This window comes from Cervus canadensis, chromosome 1 (genome assembly GCF_019320065.1).
Source record: "Cervus canadensis isolate Bull #8, Minnesota chromosome 1, ASM1932006v1, whole genome shotgun sequence".
Lineage (NCBI taxonomy): Eukaryota > Metazoa > Chordata > Mammalia > Artiodactyla > Cervidae > Cervus > Cervus canadensis.
This window is the reverse complement of record NC_057386.1, coordinates 36,482,753-36,496,504: the sequence shown is the minus strand read 5'-3', so window position 1 is coordinate 36,496,504 and position 13,752 is coordinate 36,482,753. Positions and strand designations below refer to the sequence as shown.

The 13,752-nt window shown below is 41.2% G+C and overlaps 2 protein-coding genes across 2 annotated transcripts; one reads left to right on the top strand and one right to left on the bottom strand.

Annotated features, from left to right (window-relative positions):
* Window positions 1-8,176: 8,176 nt before the first annotated feature.
* LOC122448136 (olfactory receptor 1468-like) lies at window positions 8,177-9,067 on the top strand. Its single transcript, XM_043479213.1, has one exon. It carries the CDS (start codon window positions 8,177-8,179, stop codon window positions 9,065-9,067), a length of 891 nt encoding a protein of 296 aa, XP_043335148.1.
* A 3,695-nt stretch (window positions 9,068-12,762) lies between these two features.
* On the bottom strand, window positions 12,763-13,752 carry LOC122448081 (olfactory receptor 1D2-like). The gene has a single exon (XM_043479086.1). It carries the CDS (start codon window positions 13,702-13,704, stop codon window positions 12,763-12,765), a length of 942 nt encoding a protein of 313 aa, XP_043335021.1. The 5' UTR covers window positions 13,705-13,752.

Here is a 13,752-nt window from a genome sequence, read left to right as displayed (position 1 = left end):
AAATAGCCTGGAGACAAAGATTGAGAAGATGCAAGAAATGTTTAATAAGGACCTAGAAGAAATAAAAAAGAGTCAATTAAAAATGAATACTGCAATAAATGAGATCAAAAACACTCTGGAGGGAACCAACAGTAGAATAACAGAGACAGAAGATAGGATAAGTGAGATAGAAGATAAAATGGTGGAAATAAATTAAGCAGAGAGGAAAGAAGAAAAAAGAATTAAAAGAAATGAGGACAACCTCAGGGACCTCTGGGACAATGTGAAACGCCCCAACATTCGAATCATAGGAGTCCCAGAAGAAGAAGACAAAAAGAAAGGCCATGAGAAAATACTCGAGGAGATAATAGCTGAAAACTTCCCAAAAATGGGGAAGGAAATAGCCACCCAAGTCCAAGAAACCCAGAGAGTCCCAAACAGGATAAACCCAAGGCGAAACACCCCAAGACACATATTAATCAAATTAACAAAGATCAAACACAATGAACAGCCTGCATGATAGAGTGAGCTCAGTGATCATTTCAGAGGTGATTCAAACATTTGGTGGAGGTGGGTGATGGTTCATTTCTCTTTTACCATTAAGATTCCAAATTACAAAGTAGTCATGTGGTGGTCCTTTGATGTTTGAGTGAAGTGGGAGTAATCCTTAGGACATTCTCTAGAGACTTTTTTGCATGTACAGCTTCCCACATCTGCTGTTTGATACTCATATCATTCACCTATGGTTCTATACTGTGGATGAGCTCATTTATCTCTCACAGTATGTAAATGAGGCTTCGAGTTGAAGAGGCTGCTTGTCTATCAGAAAACAGAGTTTCAATGAGAAGTGGGGACTGATGGGCTCATCCCAAGACCCCCCCCAAATTGACCTGAGAATGACAGGTGCACCATGGTGACTCCCCAAGTAACCCCAGCCCTAAGCACATCTGGCCACCACCTGTTTCTGCCATGAAGACAGAGGTCTTCCACCTCCTTTGACCTCATCAGAAACTATTTCCTTTCACAACCTGTTGCTTGGATTCAGGATCCTCTGGGGCATCTGCCTGATAGGAGGGAGGGAGGGAGGCAGGAATGAGGGCTGGGAAAACTCAGAGGACCTGAGGAATCTCTACCTCTGCTTCGGCCATCAACACAGGAGTCTCCTACACTTTAGTGTCCATCAGGGTCACCCATGATGCTTTAAAACTAAATAAAAGTCCATTTTCTGGCTCGCTTCCTTGAAATACTGGCTCTTATTCTGCAAACAAAGTCTTTTTTGAAATCACCTGATGTTTCTGGTTGTACACTTCGGGAAACACTGTTCTTTTTGTAAGAGCCAGTGGGTTCTGAGCATGTGTGTGGTCAGCTGGCTTTAGAGACACAAACTCCTCTGCAGTGTGGCCGGATGGAGAGGGGAGATAGTTTGAGGTGTCATGGAAAAGGGCTCCAAACTCAGCCTTAGAAAGCCATCCTTTTGTCTCTCCAGTGCTGCTTTTTAGTGGAAGGACCCTGAGGAGGGCATGAAACCTCCTTGAGCTCTTCATCTCACCTGTAAAGCCTTTCTTATACCTTTGAGAATCACGTGCCACAGGGCTAGTGATAGCCCTTTGAAAACTAGAGTGCTAACAAGATAGGAGGGATTGTTAATTACCTTAAATACTAAGGAGTTAGACGATAATGAAGATTTTCAAAGTATGTGAGTATATTTGTGAGAGACAGAGTGAATGGAGAAGAGAAGATAAGAAAGGGATGAGAGAGGCAGAGGATATGAATATTTCTGAAATGTGCAGACTTTTTCCACTGTTCTGTGTTGGTCACAGGGCTGCCTAGTTCTGCCGCTTGCACTTTCCTGCTGGACGGATGAAAATTCAGTCAGGACGTGGAGGACACTGAGGCCCTCTTTCTGAATAGAACTTGGTGATTCATTCATTCGCTGAAGTTAGGAAGGATGGAATCAGTGCCTGGAACTTCAGTGCCTGCACAAAAGGAGAAAAAGACTGTGGATGTTCTGATGAGCTTGGGGAATCTGAGAGCCAACCCTTGGATACCGGGTTCATGAAGAGAGGAGCTGAACTGGAGCCACATCAGATCTATTTATCAGTTTTGGAGACGGCTTGGGGAGGCAATCCCGAGACAGCTTGTTGAGATGAACCTGGATAATTGTTTCCAAAGTTAGTATCCATAAGCAAAGGTCTTGGGAAATGGGTCTTGTTTACAAGGAGTAAAACAACTTCATACCGGGCAGCTGTCCTATAGGTGCCCTAGGTGTAAAAGCAAACCATAATTGGCGAGAACAACACACATATGCTCTAGCCTGGGTTAGAGGTCCACAGAATCTTGAGAACTAAATTTGGATTGGGATGATCCTGGATTGCTGGTGACTCCAAGTACTAAGGAAAAAAATTGAAAAAAAGTATTTGGAGGAAAATAATATCATCTAAGATTTCAAGTGCTTTCCCTTCAATACACAGTGTCTGGCACAAACCCAAAGATAAACAAACACGTCTGGGAATAAGATTGCTAAAGCAAGAACCAGCGGCTGAAACCCTCAGGGAGTCTCTGTGTGTGTGTGCGCTCAGTTGCTTCAGTCATGTCTGACTCTTTGTGACCCTTTGGCCTGTAGCCTGCCAGGCTCCTCTGTCCATGAGATTTTCCCGACAAAAGTAATGGATTGGTTTTCATGCCCTCCTCCAGGAGATCTTCCTGACCCAGGGATTGAACCTGTGTCTCCTGCATTGCAGGCAGATTCTTTATCTACTCTAGATAGCATAATAATCAGACATGGACTGAAAAACCAATGATGCTTAGGAAGTTTTTGGATATAGAACCAAAGGTGAAAATTTTGGCAGGGCTTTTTACAAACTGAACAAACATGAGTAACCAGCAGTCAGATCAAAAACTTTACTAGCCCTGCAGGAATGCTGTCACGTCTCTGCTAGTTGCTGTTCCTGCAGGGGCATTCACTCTCTTGCCATTAAATTAATAGCATTAATTTAATTTATGCTATTAAATTAGTTAATTTAATAATAATAAATATATTAGCTATCTAAATATTCAGTTCAGTTCAGTTCAGTTCAGTTCAGTCGCTCAGTCGTGTCCGACTCTTTGCGACCCCGTGAATCACAGCACGCCAGGCCTCCCTGTCCATCTCAGACTCCCGGAGTTTACTCAAACTCATGCCCATCAAGTTGGTGATGCCATCCAGCCATCTCATCCTGTGTCGTCCCCTTCTCCTCCTGCCCCCAATCCCTCCCAGCATCAGGGTCTTTTCCAATGAGTCAACTCCTCACATGAAGTGGCCAAAGTATTGGAGTTTCAGCTTCAGCATCAGTCCTTCCAGTGAACACCCAGGACTGATCTCTTTCAGTTGTTAATAATTAATAACTAATTCACAGCACACATTAATTTTACCCATTTTTGGGCCGATCTGAATGGAAGTGCACCTTTTGTTCTCTTTCTTGTCTCCCTGTTTCAGTCAGTGTTATGTATGTGAGGTTCATCCACATTGCTGTGTGCAGTGGTAGATTGTTCATTTTCATTGCTGTGTAGAGTTCTATTGTGTGAATAAGCCATTAACAACATCCATTCTACCATTGATGAACAGTTTTTGGCTGTTATGAATCCTGAAGCTCCCTGTTCTTCCTGAGCATCTCTACAGAAGAGTGGGATTTCTGGATTATAGGGAAGGTGCTCGTTTAGTTTAGAAGACAGAGCTAAGCAGTTGCCAGTCACATTTACCCCCCCCCCCCCCCCGCGCCCCGTAACAATGGAATCCTCTTGTTCCACATTCTTAACATGGTTTGATATTTTTCCCATCCTTTTCCTGTGAGTTTTTTGATAAGTGTATAGTAGTAATCACATTGTGGTTTTCATTTCTATTTCCCTGCTGACTAACAAAGTTAAGTACCCTTGCATATGGTTATTCTCCAGAGCTATATCCTCTTTGTACATTATCTGGCCAAGTCTTGTGCCCATTTTTCTACTGGGTTACCTATCTCTTTCATTTGATTTGTAGGAGATCTTTATATGTTCTGGTTACAAGTCCTTTGTCAGATGTATGTAGTCTTCAACTTTGTAGTTGACTTTCATTCAATTAATGGTGGATATTTAGAAATATGAGAGAGAAAGAGGAAAGTGAAAAAGCTGGCTTGAAATGCATCATTAAAAAACTAAAATCATGGCATCTGGTCCTATCACTTTATGGCAAATAGAAGGAGAAAATGTGGAAGTATTGAGATATTTTTTCCTTGGCCTCCAAAATCACTGCAGATATGACTGTAGTCATGAATTAAAAGACGCTTGCTCCTTGGAAGGAAAGCTATGATGATCCTGGGCAGCATATTAAAAATCAGAGGCATCACTTTGTTGACAAAGGTCTGTATAGTCAAAGCTATGGTTTTCCCCATAGTCATGTATGGATGTGAGAGTTGGACTGTAAAGAAGACTGAGCACTGAAGAATTGATGCTTTTGAATTGTGCTGAAGAAGACTCTTGAGAGTCCTTTGGACTGCAAGGAGATCAAACCAGTCAATCATAAAGGAAATCAACCTTTAATATTCATTGAAAGGACTGATGCTGAAGCTCTAATAGTTTGGTCACCTGATGCAAAGAGTCAACTGATTGGAAAAGACCCTGATGCTGGGAAATATTGGAGACAAAAGGAGAAGGAGGTGATAGAGGATACAATGGTTAAATAACATCACCGACTCAGTGGACATGAAAACTTGGGGAGATAGTGAAGGTCAGAAAAGCCTGGTGTACTACAGTCCATGGGGGTTGCAAAGAGTCAGACTTGAGTTATGGACTGAATAACAACAACAAATTGCAAAACAGTCCAATTTAGCAATATTTATTTTATAATTAGTGTTTAAGGATATTTGCTATATCTTTGTCAATGTTCTCCTATATTTTCCTCTAAAGGAGGAAGGCAAATACATCAGGAGTGAAAATAATATAGAACCTAGAGAAGAACGAGCTCTTTTGGGCTATGGTAGCCAGAGGAGTGGGCTTCCTAGGTGGCACTAGTGGTAAAGAACCCACTTGCCAATATAGGAGGCACAAGAGAGGCGGGTTCGATCCCTGGGTTGGGAAGATCCCTTGGAGAAGGAAACAGCAACCCACTCCAGTATTCTTGCCTGGAGAATCCCATGGACAGAGAAGCCTGGTGGGCTATGGTCCATAGGGTCACAAAGAGTCAGACACAACTGAAGTGACTTAGCACAGTCAGAGGGGTATTCCTGTGGGATTAGGGCGGGAGCTTGCATCCTCTGTTGCCTGTTCCCCTACCCAAAGATGACTTAGTAATTAAGAAATAACTGCCTTAGACCTCCCAGGGGATTTGTCCCAGAGAAGCAATAAAATTTACTTTGTTATTAATGAGTTTTTCCAAGTCCTAGTATCCGTTGGGACCCAATGTCCCTCAGGCCCAGTAAGACAGAATGACAAAAGGGGTGTTGTAGAATCAGGTGATGACTGCAGAGTCTATCTCCTTATGCCTATAATGAATAAAAGAGTGAATACCCCCAGGTCAAAGCCCTGAAGTCATCCTCAGACATACTTGGTAAGTTAGGCTGGAGAGTCCATGCCTTTGCTCAGTTACTCAGTCATGTCTGACTCTTTTGCAACTCCATGGACTTGTAGCCCACCAGGCTCCTCTGTCCATAGGATTCTCCAGGCAAGAATACTGCAGTGGGTTGCCATTTCTTCCTCCAGGCCTTAGGGATTTTGCAGCCTGAGTATCCAGACTACTGAGATTCTATGACATGACTCTATGGGATTTTTCTTCAGGCTGTCTAAAAAACCCCTGCTCAACATTCTAGAAAGTCTGTGTTGATTAGCATCTACCATATTTAACTTCTCTGTCAATATAGTATTTGTAAGTATTTCATAATTAGGTCCTCTATATTTTGCAAGAGATTCTCAAAAGAGATTTCAAGTTTACAGAAGCTTTGAAAGATAGTCAGGAACAAGTCAGCATTGTCATCTTAAAACTGAAGAAGGTAATATGTAGAGAAGTGTAAGGAAAAGGTAATTAGGAGTGGGTTTCCTCAAGGGCAGCGTTTTTAGATGATATCTGACTGATTTGGACTCTGTAATCAGGCGTTTTATACAATAGATGGATCTTACCTAGTTCCCAGGAATGGAAGTTCCTGAGGCGTCAGAAATTCATCCTCTGGTTCACTAATATATAACAAACATCTTTCTTCTGTCCAAGTGTGAAAACACATACATTTGCCTGGTTTAAACCCTATGATCTTGGTGAGTATCCTGCAGTGAGGGTACTATTCTATGTCTCTTTGGAGTTAGAAGAAGTTTCCCTCATTCTCAAGTGCTCCTCCTGTTTTTTTCTTTTTCTTTTTTTTTGGTCAAATCCTGATTCACACTGTGGGGAAATGTATCGGGAGTAGACCAGGCACTGGGTCCATGAGATTGTAAATTATTTTTATTATTCTTTGCTTTTTCATGACATTTGTCTCAGCCGTAAAGAATCCGCCTGCAATGCAGGACTCGCAAGTTCAGTCCCTGGGTCAAGAAGATCCCCTGGAAGAGGGCATGGCAACCCAATCCAGTATTCTTGCCTGGAGAATTCCATGGACAGAGGAGCCTGGTAGGTTATAGTCCATGGGGTTGCAAAGAGTCAGACACAACTAAAGCAACTTAGCATGGATGCACGCATGACCTCTAAACTTCAACACGAATCTCACATCAATATTGACATTGTGTGGGCTGAATTTTAAGGAAAAAATGACAGCCTTGCTTGGGTACATTAATGTTAAGCCACATAATAAGATAGCTTGAGATGGGGTAGTTTTCTAACCTGGGGAGAGAAATTCTAGACAGTCTATAGTACAGTATTTGGAAATCAACACAAATGGTTTAGATAAGGAAGCTGTCAGATTTGTAGCTCAGATTTGGAAAGGCTGTCAGTGGATGTTTCTACCTTCCCTATTTTTGGTGTCTGTTGAAACAATCCAGTAATCTCTTGGATGGCCTGAAAGTTTTCTTTTTGTACTTCTCATTGTCCTAGATGTTAAGGTTCATCAGTGAACAAAGTAGAACCTTTTTTTATCTTTAGCATCTAGCAAAGAGCAAATAATCCATGTTTAATGATCTGGAAGATGAGTTCCTAGGAGAAGGAATGGAGTGGGATGGGGACAGCACACATCCAGGTAATGGAAGCATGACGTGCTATGACGGGTGAAAGTATAGTCTGCCTTTGAGAAAATGAGAGATACCTGGTCTACTTGGAGTAGAGAGAGGGTTGGCCATGAGCTCATTGCTTTGCTGAAATAAGGGTCTTGTGGACCATGTCAACCCTGATAAAATAAGGTCTTTGTGTTAGTGGAAAGGGGGAAACTCTTCAGTTAGAATAGTGACATGGAAACGTTTGAGATATAAAAAGAATGATTCTGGATAATGTCAATGCATTGTAGGGAAGTGAAATTAGAGTCTAAATTTGTTGACATTGTTCAGGTGAGAATAGTAACTGAGCTAAATGGTGGCTGTAGGATGTCAAGAAGGGCATATATGAGAGATGTTCAGAAAGCGGGACTGGAAACATATAGTAAATGAACAAGGAGAGATGAGAAGAGGAAGGATGGCTCTCAGGTCTGGCTTGTATATCTTATAGGTGGTATTGTCAGTCACTGAGGTAGAGAACATTGGGAGTGAATCAAATACGGAACTGAAGAAACAACAGGCCTAATATCGGGAAGATTTGTCTTGGAGTGAAGGTGAAACATGCAAATAAGATGGTCATCAGGGAGTTGAACACCCAGGTCTGTAACTGAGAAGAATGGTGTGGGCTGAATAAGAGTAGAAGGACAATACGCTGAGGATCCCCAATATTCAAATAATGATTTGTCATGAAGACTTCTCTAATGACTGTGTGAAGAAGGCATTGTTATGGAGGCCAGAATGAAACAGGAGCATGAGGTATCACCATGGCCAAGAGATGAGAGAGTCCTACAAAGGAAAAAGTGATCATTAGTACTAAATGGGATATGTTATTGGATTTAGAGACATGAATATTATTGCAGACTTTGAAGGGGTAGTTTCAGTAGAGTCACCTGCTGCCTGTGCCTGATTTCTCACTCATCCACCATTTGACAATAAGTCACATGCTATACACATTATTTATTTTTTATATTTGGATTTAAGGTCTGTGATTTTTTAAAATAAATAATAGAGTTATAGAATGGCAAAGAGGAACCAAACCATCGTCTCAGAGTTCCTCCTTCTGGGCCTGCCTATCCAGCCAGAGCATCAAAACCTGTTCTATGCTCTGTTCCTGGCCATGTATGTTACCACCGTCCTGGGGAACCTCCTCATAATGTTCCTGATTCGACTGGACCCCCACCTCCACACACCCATGTATTTATTTCTCAGTAACCTGTCTTTCTCTGACCTCTGCTTCTCCTCTGTCACCATGCCTAAGTTGTTGCAGAATATGAAGAGCCATGCCCCGTCCACCCCCTACGCAGGCTGTCTGGCCCAGATGTATTTTTACTTGTTTTTTGGAGTTCTTGAGAGCTTCCTGATTGTGGCCATGGCCTATGACCTCTACGTGGCTATCTGCTTCCCCCTGCACTACGCCGCCATCATGAGCCCCAGGCTCTGTCTCTCTCTGCTGGCGCTGTCCTGGGTGCTGACCACTGCCCATGCTACGTTGCACACCCTGCTCATGGCCAGGCTGTCCTTCTGTGCTGACAATGTGATTCCTCACTTTTTCTGTGACACGTCTACTTTGTTGAAGCTGTCGTGCTCTGATACTCGAGTCAATGGGTTGGTGATACTTTTCATGGGAGGACTCATTCTCGTGATCCCGTTTCTATTCATCATCATGTCCTATGCACGAACTGTCTCCTCCATCCTCAAAGTTCCTTCTGCCAGGGGTATCCGCAAGGCCTTCTCCACCTGTGGCTCCCACCTCTCCATGGTGTCTCTCTTCTATGGGACAATTATTGGTCTCTACTTGTGCCCATCAACTAATAATTCTACTGCTAAGGAGACTGTGATGGCTGTGATGTACACCGTGGTGACCCCCATGCTGAACCCCTTCATCTACAGCCGAGGAACAGAGACATGAAAAGAGCCCTGGGAAGAGTCTTTTGGAAAAAGAAAATATCTTTCTCTCTAAAATGGTAACAATTGGGATTTTTACACTATTTAATTCAGTGGTTATGGTAATGTTGCCAGTGGAGTATTACTCTAAATCAGTGGCTTTCTTTTTTCAGTTTTAAAGCCATTAACCTTTTTATTCAAGCAAAACCCCATGATAAAGGCTAATATGAAAATATGATGGCCATGAAACTGTGTTTGAAGTAGAATTGAGGTCAGGAAACCATCTGCTCTGCATCTTTATTTTCCTCTTCCCAGGTGGAATTCATGTTTGAAAATAAGATTTATATATTTTTTGTGCACAATGTCTACTATCCATGTCAATTCAGGAATTAGCTTTTCAAGCATCACTGGAATCATTGCTTTCTTCCTGCTCAAAAATCCTTAATGATGCTCACAAATGAAGAAAGAATGAAATGTATGCTTTCTGGCTCACAGAAGTACAGAGACTCCTGGAGTTCTCTATTTCTGATACACCTTCCCTTTTTTCACCATGATTAAAAACATTTGTTACTACCTTATCTCCATGCATATACTTATAGCATTTTATTCTTTAATTTTACTTTTTGGGCCCAGATCAGAGCAACCTTCCTTTAAGAGAGATAATAAATAAAAAACACTTACTGAGTGTTTTTGTATGTGTCAGGCACTTTTCCCATCTGTTAATCTACCACCTCTATGGTGTTGCTCCTATTATTTTCCTTTTTACAGACAAAGTGATAGAAACATTAATTTACTGTCCAACATCACATAAGAAGTAAGTGGTATAGTTAAGATCTGAACTCAGGTAGTTTGGCTTCACAGCTCTAGATCTCCATGACCATACAATACTGCATCCTCAGACTATAGCATCTTACTCTCTTCCATTATAACGGTGGATTCTGTCCAGTTCCAATCACTTGTTAATCAATCATGCCGATTTTTCATGTACTTTTCATATTTCTTATTGAGGCATTGAATTGCTGTTTTCTTCATACACAATCAGAAATTATAGAACAGAAGTTATAAACTGTATTCCTGGGGAGCCAAGCAAGAAATATGATGAGTGTAAAGTGTATCAGATTTAAGAAAACTCAACTGCAGGGTTATGGTCAAAGATATTTTCTTTTATGAATACATGGAGTATATATACCTCTACCATGACTCAAAAATCTATGCTACTAGAGATGATATAACTTTCATATTGAATAAATTATAATTGAAAATAGAAATATTTAATCATGAAATATATTATTGTATCTTGTTACTCCTTTGATTTAGAAACAAAATCTGGCAGTTTTCTTTCTGACTAGTGTGACATCTTTTATTTTTCTCTTGAATTATCTAGTAGAAAATTCAGACTTGTGTCTAATAACCAGGAGTGATATTTAGAGTTTTTTCCTATTTAATAATAGATAAGAGCTGTTTGCAAATGCATACACTTTGAATATAGGTCAAATTTTTGCACAAGCATTTTTATGTTTAGAGTTGCTTTTCTGATGATATAAATAGAATTTTGATATTCTGAGGTTGCTATATATTTTTCAATATTACATTGCACTGTATCATTAATGTTATTTTTTTGCTCTTTATTTATACCATTATATTGAGAGAGGTGAGCTAAAATGTTCATATAACACATAATATTATTTTATTGTCATATAATTGGTAATAAAGAAATCTTTTAAAATAATTCATTCTTCAACTCTATAATTTTAGATATCTAGACAGGTTATTACTTTCATTTCTATAAATGCATTTTAGCAATTGTGAGTAGCTTGCATTATTCTTTGCCAAATTAAGTTTGCAAAGACAGTTTTTAAAGAAGGAATCAGTCAATTGAATTATTTATTTGTGCAATTATTTGTGAATTCCTTTGCAGAGAAATATTCAGAGTGGTTACATGATTTTCAGTGTCAAATCAAGGCCGTGTATCTAATCAAAGCTTTGCAAATATTAGAATTACATTTTTTTTGCCTCACATGAGTAACTCATTTTCTCTAAACATTTCCAAAGCCTTTTTGGCCCCATGATGCCTAACCTCCATGCAGTACCAAAGGCCACAATCTTGTGTATCCAAGATATTAAGTAGAGGGTTGGATGACCAGTTCAATTCTTGGGAACACATTCAGTTTATGATATTAATCACTGTTCTGTGATGGGCTTCATTTTTTACTTTTTAGCACTGAAAAATTACTGCAAAAAGTAAACTCATATTCAGTGTCATGCAAAATGTTGCCACTTTGGATTTTATTTTAAAAAATGTTTGATATTATTACCAATATGGCCAGAGTACAGTTTGTAGCCAGTAATTTCAATTTCATCTCACATAAAAAATTTGAAGCTTTTCTTTCCCCCAGCATATTTTCAACTAATATCTTGATACTGAACCTGTTAGGAGAGTCCTAGCCAAAATTTCAGAGAAATGATCAAACTTTTCATCAACAACACAAACAAATATGGTGAATTGAGTGGTATTATTTGTCTATATTCTCACGTGGCAACAGGCCATATGAATGTCTCTGTTCGAAGCACAAAATTTTTGCTAAATCCTAAAGATACTCAAAAATCTCTAAATGATTTGATGCCCAATTATTTCATTTAATACAACAACATTTCACAATGTCATTGTTCATTTTATAATTATATGGAAAAATAAACCATTTAAACATTTTATTTTAGTTTCTGCTTGTTAAATTTTTCATGTCATAACTTTTCTTTACAGTGGTCATTGTAAGATTTGCTTAAAGTAAAATAGTTTTGACACAGGTTCATTTTGCTTATTTACTAAACATGTTGGAATACTGTATTTTTCCAGAAAGAAATATTCTTGGCATTGTAGTACTGTGGTCAGGTAAATTGAAGATACATGCTATGTGCTTAGTAGCTCAATCATGTCCGACTCTTTGTGACCCTTTGTATTATAGTCTTCCAGGCTCCTCTATCCATGGGATTTTTCAGGCAAGAATACTAGAGTTGGGTTGCTATTTCCTTCTCCAGGGAATCTTTCTGACCCAGGGATCGAACCAGGGTCTCCTGTGTTTCCTGCATTGCAGGCGGACTCTTCACCTGCTTAGCCATCGGGAAGGCCTAAGTTGAAGGATTTTATGCTACAAAATTCTGGTATTACTGTTGTGCTGTGCTGTGCTTAGTCGCTCAGTTGTGTCTGACTCTTTGCGACCCCATGGCCTGTAGCCAGCCAGGCTCCTCTGTCCATGGGGATTCCCCAGGCAAGAATACTGGAGTGGGTTGCCATGCCCTCCTCCAGGGGATCTTCCCAACCCAGGGATTGAACCCAGGTCTCCCTCATTGCAGGCAGATTCTTTACTGACTGAACCACCAGGGAAGCCTAAGAATGTTGGAGTGGGGAGCCTATCCCTTCTCCAGGTGATCTTTTCACCCCAGGAATCAAACTGGGGTCTTCTGCATTGCAGGTGAATTCTTTACCAGCTGAGCCACCAGGAAAGCTGGTACTGGTTACGATGTTAGTGTGATCTTATTTATTTCCAAGACTTTTGTGCTTGGGGAATTTGGTTTATATGTGTATTTCTTTCCTTCACCACAAACACATACACTAATTCTGAGCTATAGTTTTGCCCTAGTCATGTTTATTTCGTAAGATGTCTTGTACATGGAGGAAGAAATTCCCAGTGACCACTCAATGCCCCTTTTACAATATTGCCCTCATGTCAACCTCTGAAAGCCTTTCCCTCGAAACAGCCTTCCCAGAGCCCCATGCATGTCCTTGTTCCTCAGGCTGTAGATGAAAGGATTCATCATGGGGGTCACCACAGCATACATCACTGTGGCTACTGAGTCCTTCATGGAGTAGGTTTGGATGGGCTGCAGATATACCATACAAAGGGTCCCATAGAAGAGGGAGACCACAGCCAAGTGGGAACCGCAGGTGGAGAAAGCTTTGTATTTGCTGGAAGCTGAGGGTATTCGGAGGATGGCTCTGACAATCCGGACATAGGACACCATCATGAACCCAAAGGGAGTGAGGAAGATAAAGATGCCTGTGGTGATCAGCACTGTATGAGTGATCTGAGTGTTGGAACAGGCGAGCCTCAGTAGGACGTACATCTCGCAGAAGATGTAGTGTATCTTCCGGGACCCACAGAAAGTCACCTTGGTCATGAGGAGGGTGAGCATGAGGCCATAGAGGACAGCAAGTGCCCAACATGAGGTGAGGAGCAAAATACAGAGCCCAGGGCTCATGACTGTGACATAGTGGAGCGGGCGGCAGATGGCCACGTATCGGTCATATGCCATCGTGGCCAGGATGAGGTTGTCCAGAGTCACCAAGGAGACCAGGAAGTAGAGCTGGGTCAGACACCCCGCGTATGAGATGGCTTTGTTCTGGGACTGAAGGTTCACCAGCATCTTGGGGATTGTGTTGGTGACAAAGAAGAGGTCGGTGAAGGAGAGGTTGGCCAGGAAGAAGTACATGGGAGTGTGCAGGCGGGAGTCAGAGCCAATGGCCAAAATGATGGACATATTTCCCACCACCGTGACCAGGTACATGGACAGGAACATCCAAAACAGGACCCGCTCTTGCTCAGGATTCTCTGAGATCCCCAGGAGGAGGAAGTCAGAGACCCCAGTCTGATTGCCTCCATGCATTTTCCCAACTGTCTGCAATATCAGCACCAACAAGCATCTGTTAAGTGC